Below are 9143 nucleotides of genomic sequence, written 5' to 3'. Positions count from 1 at the left end.
ATGTATATATATATCGAATAATAATGATATATATATATATATATACATATATACATTGTTAAACTGAGTGAATGCGTCGTTGTAGTAATGCCAATAGGTTCGGTTCACACAGTCAACATGGAGGCATATAAAATTACCAATAAATTAATAATATAAAAAATTCACTCTCAATCACTTCTCACTTTCAAATAATTTAGCCTTTCTTTCTCTACCTGACAACATTTACAATATTATAATATAGTTGGAAGTGAGGTTGTCAACCCGGCGCTTAACCAACAACGAAAACAAAGAAGTAATAAAAACTAGCATTGTAAATAGTGATAAAGAAGAATATGATGCTATCGATGAAGAAAAGGAGACAAAAGAAGATGACAACCTAATAAAAAAACCTGACACCTAATTTCCATCTGAATTCACTTTGACAAAGTCAATCTCCATCTAAATTCATTTTGACAAAGTCAGTATTTCCCTATATAAACAGCAGAAAGCACTGATGATGATCCATTCGGAATCGAAATATGGCCTTATTTGCAGCATGAATTCGAAAAATAAGTTTATTTTGAATTTTAATAAACTAAACGTTCACCAAAAAACTTTAGTGAGAAAAATCGAAAAAACGAACTACAAACATATTAACGCCAAACATACGGTAGAATTTATAGAATATTGAAAAAATTATGGTCTATTACCAACATATATATATATATATATATATATATATATATATATATATATATATATATATATATATATATATATATATATATATATATATATATATATATATATGACATATATATATTATTAATGAAACATTTATAAGTGCTAATTAAAATCAAAAAGTTCTCAAAAGCGCTATTATCTATAGTCAAACAAAGTCAAAAAAGAAAAATGTACAGTTAATGGTTCTTATACAAACCATAATCTTCTGAACCACTTTAAACCCCGTTAATAATAATAATAATAATAATAATGGCGGTAGTAACAAACAAATAATTATTCACTTAACAATAAAATCAAAGCGAAAATAAGTAAGTTTTAGGTTTCTTTTTAAAATCATAAAGTTTCAAATCTTTAGTTCTAAAAGATCTCGGTAAGCTGTTATAAACCATTGGTCCACATACTGCAAAATCTCTTGATGCTATCTGCAAATTGATATCAGGTACAACCAGTAAATTGCCATCATCTGATCTAAGGTTCAAACCACTCATCATTATAGGCTTCTCTTTTATTTTATTTACCAAATAACTTGGTAACAAGCCATGTACAGTTTCATACATTAAAATTAATATTTTATATTTAATTCTTTTCTTTATAGTAAGCCAATGAAAACCCTTAAGAATTGGATTAACATGGTTAAAATTAAGACTTCCAACAATCAATTTGGCTGCTCTATTCTGAATGGATTGAATTGCAGAAATAGAACTGTCTGGCAAACCGTAAAACAGGCCATTGCAATAGTCCAATCGTGAATGAACAAATGCATGCACCAAGGTATGAATAGCAGATTTATCTAATGACTTACGGAGTTTATAGAGTTCTTGAATCTGTCCAGAGCATGAATTTGTTATCATCTTTATATGATCATGCATCAATAATCTAGAATCAAGAATGAAACTAAGATTAGTTGCTTTGTCACTAAATTCTATTTTAACATCTCCTATTTTTACTGAATCGATATTAAGTTTCATTAGCTGCTGCCATGTACCTATTGGAACAAATTTTGACTTTTGCTGATTTAATCTAAGACCATTGTTTGACATCCAATTATCAAAGTTATTTAGGCAAGTTACAAGTTTGTTGATTTCAGATTACAGTAATTCTGGTTTGTTACTAGTTGGTCACACTCGTACTACTCTCTCCCGCAGGCTCACCTTACATGTACAGGACGGTAGCATTAAGGACCATATGTTTAATGCGCACCGCACAAACCTCACGCGAGCCATACTCGATGCGAATACCAAGATACTCGGCACAGAAATCCACCCGGGTAGGTTGAAAATCTGTGAGGCCCTGCACATCAACAAATGTAAACCATCCATGAACAAACAAACCAATAGATTCGACCACACTCTCCAGCTATTCTCCCAATATAGTGATTTGACGCCGACGTTCCCCGTTAGAAAAGATCCAAAGCAGGTGACGGTACCACAACGATACGAATATCGTTCCACAATCGACAAACTCCAACCAACAAATTTCGTATACTTTTTTACATTAATTTTAATTTAATTTCCTTAATCATTTTACGCTTATATTTTCCCAATTTGGTTCGTTTATTCTTCTTGATTTTACAATTTTAAATATTCAATTCATATTTAATAATTTAAACGTAGGCTCTGATGATGACATACACTGTCGAAACGACGTCGTCAGCCGTTCGAAATGCTTGACGAGTTTAATAAAATTGAGTTACAACAATTGCGTCTTATTGAACAAACCCAAAAGAAATTAATTTATACAAAATGGGCAAGAACATTCAACCAAATTTGTTATAACGAAAACCTCGTGCGAAACCATATATATATATATTCCGCGATGTTCAACAGCGCTCCTCAATGAATTTTGAAAACAGATGGGTCTTGAGATCCGCTCTGAACTTTGCAAGTGATGGAGAAGTAGTCAGAGAAATAGGTAGAGAGTTCCAGAGAAAAGGACCAGAAAAAGCAAAAGCAGATTTGGCAAAAGAGTGTTTAACACGAGTTAAGAAAAAGCGAGAAGAAGACGATCGTAAACCGGGGCGTTTAGGTTCAATTAATATATCTGATAAATACTTAGGAAATAATTTAGATTGAGACTTATACATGAACGTGCAAATTTTAAAAATTATTCTATATTTTATAGGTAGCCAGTGCAAGAGAACAAGATATGGAGATATATGAGAAAAGAAAGGGGCACGAGCAACTAGACGATCAGCAGAGTTAAAAGCTTTACTAAAAGGATAGAGTATAGAGTCAGGAAGACCATAGTAGAGCAAGTTACAATAATCAATTCTAGATAAGACTAACAAAGTAACAAGAAGGAGAAAAGTTGGATCATCAAGAAAAAGCAAAAGTTTTTTATTCTATGTAGATGAAAGTAAGAGCTTCTAGCAACACTATTAATCTGAGAAGAGAGAGACAGAGTAGAATCAAAGATAAAACCTAGACTACGAAACTTATGAGAGACATCAAGAGTTTTAGAATCAGGTAAGATAATAGGAGGAATAGTAATAGAGTGTTTAGATTTATTAAAACAAATTAATTCAAACTTAGAAGGATAAAGTTTAAGACACATAGAGTCAGACCAAGCGATAATTGAAGAAAGACATAGAGATAAATTATGAAGAACACTATTGAGATTAGATGGAGGAAAAGAAGTATAGATGTAAGAATCATCAGTATATAGTTGATTAGAGAAAGAAAAGTTATTAATAATACGAGGTAGTTCAGAAGTATAGAGTATAAATAGAAGAGGGCCAAGGATAGAACCCTGAGGTACCCCGAAAGTAAGAGTAGAGAAGTTAGAAGTAGAATTATTGAGAACAACAAAAGAAAAACGATTACAGAGATAAGAAGAAAACCAAGATAGACAAGAATCAGTAATATTAAGAGATAGATGCAGCAGTCTCAAGAGAATAGTATGGTCAACAGTATCAAAAGCTGAGGAAAAGTCAAGAGCAAGAAGAATAGTAAGATTACTATTGTCACTAGAGAGAAGGATATCATTGTGTGATGAAGTGTTACCGAAATTTGTTGAGAATCAGTTGGAGGCAGAAAGTAAAGAATGAAGCCATTAGAAATCAACTTGGAAGACAGAAAAGTGTATATGACAATGTCAGAGAAAGAAAATTGGAATTTTTTGGACACATTTGTAGAATGAGAGAAGACAGATTAATTTAGATGGTACTAATGAGAAAAAGAGATTGGAAGAAAAAAATTGGTAGACCTGCAAAGAAATGGATAGATGACATTACTAAATGGACTGGCGTTGGTATTCTGAATTCAATAAAACTGGCCAAAGATTAAAAAGGTTTTTGGAAAGAAAAAAAGAAAAAATAAAAGTAAAAAGCCTGCTTAGATGTACACCATCGGCCTCGACGGTCCCTCGATGGACAAAGGAGGATCATTGATTGATTGATATATATATTTTTACATTATGCTCCGTGCATGTTTTGTTTCTTCATTTGATGATAAACGCCTGGAACGAGCTGAGCGATGAAATTGTCTCGGTGAATTCAATAAACAATTTTAAAATCAAGCTAGGATATTAGGACATTTTGTTGTGGTTCTTGCACAGATAAGATGCTAGTTTATTGAACCACTATAAACTTTGTTATTATTATTATTGTTGTTATTATTATTATACCTTGCTAGCGTCATTGACAGTTTTATTTATAGCGCTAGTATGTCAGGCATATGTGGTTTTTGTTTAACTCTAACGTTTGAGAATTAAAATTAAGCGTTTTTTGTATGACCTAAAGAAATATTTATTAAACTTTTTGTATTGAATACAAAGAAAGGTAATAATTGTTTAAAGTTAAAATTTTAAATTAAAAGTTATCCTTGTCATGTGTTAATTTAGTTAGCGTTGTGAGATTTATAATTTATTTATATTTAAGAAAATAGATAGTGTACTTAACTTGTTCGTAAATATAACAATACTAATTACACATGTAAAACATAGTTAAGAATAAAGCTACGTACTAATCCTAAAATTTTGATTCATGTATAATTTATTATTATTTTAAAATTAAAATGAAGTTCTAGATAAGAAGCGCAGATCAGCTGCAAACTGTTTCTTAATTTTAGTTAGCAATTTATTTATAAATAAAACTTTTGTACTCTACTAAGTACTAAGTAGTAATTAATAATTAATAACTAACTACAACTAATTACACTACATGTGACATATATTTTATAATTTTATATGATGGCTCAAGCTCAGGCAACATAATTTGCACATGGATATGGCAAACAAAAAGGAAGAATGAAAATTGTGGCATTTTGTGTTTTTAATGTTACTTAGTTTTGTATGAAAACAGGTGACCTGTAAACGAAGAGCACTAAATTTTAGGTACATCTTACAATGAGAGAAAGTTTTGTGAATTGTGTAAAATTTTGTGAAAAGTGAAAATAAAAAATTGTGTCAAAATGAACAGAAGCGAATATGACAATTAAATGAAAATAATTTAAAATCTTTAATTGCTTTAATATGTAAATGATTTGTTACGTGAAATAATTTTGGTATATGTTTTCTTTCAAGCACTGTAAAACTTAAAAAAAAAAAATTGATCCGGACCCTAGCCTACCGGGATAATTATTGTCTTCACATTTTATTTTATTTCTATAAAATGTGATTTTACAAAATGTAACTTAAAAATTACTTTATTAACGATATAAAATGTGACTTTAGTAAATAGTAAAAAGTTAAGTGTTTGAATACAAAACATGTACCAAAATTTTTATTGGTAATCTATTGAGACATGCAAAGCAATTTTTTTTATTTCAAAGAAATTAATTAGCAGTTTGTAGCCAAAATATTTTTTAAAATTTCATATATAAACAATGATATATATATATATATTTCAAAGTTGATGTTCGAGGACTAAATATGGTCAAAGTACAAAACTCAGAGTGAACAAAAAACAGAAGTGCAAATAACTGTTTCAACTTTTGATTCTAGAGCAAGTTATGCTTCTTCACCTGACTTGTGTTAAACTATTATAATATACTTTTTTCAACAAAATTTCTAGCAGAAATGAGCATCTTATCATTTTAATTGCAGTAAAAACAAACTTTACAGGAAAATGTAATACACACTATTAAGAATAATAAAATTCACAAAAAAGTTGTCTATAAATTAAAAATGTTATACAAAATCACAACATACAATTATCACAAAACCACAATCATAATGTGAATGAATGGTGTGCATGACTAAAACTTAGAACTTTAGTTGTTTTGCAATGAACTTTTAGTTTTAAAAATAAATTTTAAAAATTTCTTGAATCAGCTGTCTGAATAATTTTTATTTCAAGTGTTGTTCATGGATAGGTAGTCGCACAGAAATAAACTACTTTAAAAAATTCAAGTCTATTTCCATAATCACAAAAAATAAAGTGGTAAAAGCATTTCAATTTAGATTTAGAAACTTTAGAAAAAAGTAAAATAAAATCTACACAATGTGGACAACATAAATTGTTTTTGAAGTTGGTTGAACTAGTTAAATGTTTTAACTTGTTAAATACACAGTTTAAACCGATGTTGCTGTTAACCTGCAGAAAATTTTTCAGGTTAACATTGAATACTTTTTAATATGTTTAATGGAAAGTTGAAAGATATGGAAAATTACTTCAACGTGCATAAAACAGAATTGGTTTCAATTGTAAATAAACTTAAGAAGAAAATAGGTGCGAATGATGCAACTCTGTGTGATTTTACAAAAACTTCTGTTACTAATTTGTCTAACAGTAATACCTCTAAGTCTATATTTAAAACAAATTCTTCTTGGGCAGACAATTTTTCAATAAGTCAAACTGACGATACTGCAACGGATAATATAAATAATTTAGTTGAAGTGTCAAGAAAGAGGAAAAAAACACAATAAAAGTGTTCATTTTCCAATTCAAACGTTAACTAAAGATCCAGTTGTAAACAAAAATGAAATCTTTGAGTCGTCCAATTTAACCAAGTTGAAAACCTCAAAACAACAAACAACAACACACGTTTAGACGACATTTTCCCCGAGATCGGGGGTTCCGGTTGGCTACCTATGATGGAACCGAAATACCCCTCGACGCCATTCACATCTGTCACTCGCCTCAGTATCACGCAACCCCGCTTTCACTATGTCCTTCTCCACCTGCTCTTTCCATACCAATCGCGGACGACCCCTTCCTATCACTCCTTCAACCTCGAACTCGAACGCTCGCCTAATCCCGACCCTTTCATCCCTTCTTAACACATGTCTATACCACCGCAATCTCGATCTCCTTATCAATGTCACAATGTCTTCATTCAGTCCCATCATCGACATCAGCTCTGTACTATTCCTCCTATCCTTCACTTTAACCCCACACATCATCCTCACCATAGCTCTTTCAGCCCTCTGCAGTACATTTTCTTCCTCTCTCCTCAACACCCAAGTTTCACCACCATATACCATCGCTGCTCTCACACATGTTTTATATACCCTGCCTTTCATCTTCACTGACCATTTCTTTCTACACAATACCCCACGTAGTTCCCTAAATTTCATCCATCCCACACGAACTCTTGCCGTAACAGCGCTCAAACATCCTCCATCCGCGTTCAGCTTAACCCCTAAATAAACAAAGCTTTTCCACTCTTTCAATACCACCACCATTCTTGCGTCCGTCCTATTCCTATTATTAAGCCTCAAAACAATTAGATAAAAAACAAAAAAAGGTTTTCTATTTGGGCAATATTGCCGTTTGTGGTAAAAAACTGTTGAAAACCATTTTACAGAAAATGGAATAAAAATTAAAAATATTTTCCCATTGTTTAGACATCACAAAAAAGATTAATCAGTTACCAGAAGTAACAATAGCAGATGTAGAGAAACAAACCAAGTCAACAGCCTTCCAGATAATTTTACCAGAAATAGGCGTGTCCAAACTGTTGAACAAAGAACTCTGGAACAAAAGCACTTTCATTTATGAATGGATTTTTAAAAACGCAACAAGGGAAACGACCAAAAGTACAAATAGATGACAACATTGGATTAGCAGCATTTGACCCTGATATATTCTCAAACACTTTTGATTTAAACCTGTCATTGTATTATAAAGTTGATCAGCTTGAAGATGTCAATCCTGATATCAATATTCATAATGATTTTTCTCTTGATTGTTCCTTAATGTTGCTCATGAATGTTGGTGCATTTATATTTAACTTTTGTTTTATTCATGTCAACAGTCAGAGTTTACTTAATAAGTTAACTGAAATAAATATTTTTATTGATTCTTATGATGGCAGATTCGATTTAGTAGCTGACACCGAAACATGGTTGAATGCTATTACTGCTGATTTAATAAACTTATTTGGTTTTAATTTTTTATGTAAAAATCGAGATCCTTGGTATCTGGATCTGGATCCGAGTCTTGTTGATGAATACGGACGAATCTGAATCCGGATCCCGTTTGCATACAATCATAAAATGTTGTGGATCATATATCAAACTCAAATATTCTTCGTTGTCTCGTATGATTGAATATTTACCAGAATCAATCTTCAAATTCGCCAAACAAATTTTTCAACAACGACATTTTAATGCAGAAAATTTGACACAACGGAAACGCATCAGTGATCCTCAATGTAAACTGTGTGGCTCTGGCAGACCACAGACAAACAAAAACGCTTTTCCAAATGTGAATCACCAACAGCTCTAAATCGATATGCGAGCAATTGGTTTCATCGAAAACAGTGAGTTCGGAGACACCATTGAGGCAGTCACTTAGTATATTGTTGCGGTTGCGCTTATGTAAGAGAACACCGAACCCGGAAGAGCAGTAAGCGGGAGAAGAAAAGAATAGTATTCGCTTGGATAGGCTGGACACCCTACCCGGGACTCATCAGCAGCCCGAATACCTATCAGAATAGTTATCGCAGTTTCTTATATAGTCCGTACAAGTCACCTCGTTAGCTTGTTAGGATTTCAATCCAACAATACTTCCCACCAGATCGTCGCGTGTGTGTTGGCGAACGTGATGGAAGAGGTTGAATTGCCAGGATCAATCCTGTGTTGTTGTATCGAAGAAAGATTCGCGTTGAAGTGGGAACTCTCGTTGCTTGTTTTTTTGATCACGTAGGAGTCGCCAATTTGTTGTAAGTGTGCTGAGTTAGAATATCATAATAGGTGAGTAATTCAGATTTCTTTAGTTTTAACTTATTATATGATGAAATTTCAGCATCATTTTTAGCTTGATTGCCATAGAAAACCAGCATTGTTGTTGCATGCCTTACAAGTTCCTAACACAACAGCCACAACTGTCTGTCATGCGGCGTGGCCGCCTTCAAATGATAATGTGCCTCGCCAGGGACAACATTATCAAGTCGAGTAGGATCCGAACTGTGGGCATTGATATCACAGGCTGCAACTTTAATGGAACCCTTGCAACTGTTGTTGATGTCATCCTGTGA

General features: G+C 32.3%; 1 protein-coding gene across 1 annotated transcript; it reads left to right on the top strand.

The window, feature by feature from the left end:
- Positions 1-535: 535 nt before the first annotated feature.
- On the top strand, positions 536-9143 carry HELRODRAFT_182307 (hypothetical protein; the record flags this gene model as incomplete). Its single annotated transcript, XM_009032585.1, has 6 exons — positions 536-552; positions 1869-2139; positions 2550-2748; positions 7688-7875; positions 8684-8808; positions 8924-9143. The coding sequence occupies 6 exons, from the start codon at positions 536-538 to the stop codon at positions 9141-9143; spliced, it is 1020 nt and encodes a 339-aa protein (XP_009030833.1).

The sequence above is a fragment of the Helobdella robusta genome (assembly GCF_000326865.2).
Source record: "Helobdella robusta unplaced genomic scaffold HELROscaffold_84, whole genome shotgun sequence".
NCBI lineage: Eukaryota > Metazoa > Annelida > Clitellata > Rhynchobdellida > Glossiphoniidae > Helobdella > Helobdella robusta.
This window is presented reverse-complemented; position numbering and strand designations above follow the sequence as displayed.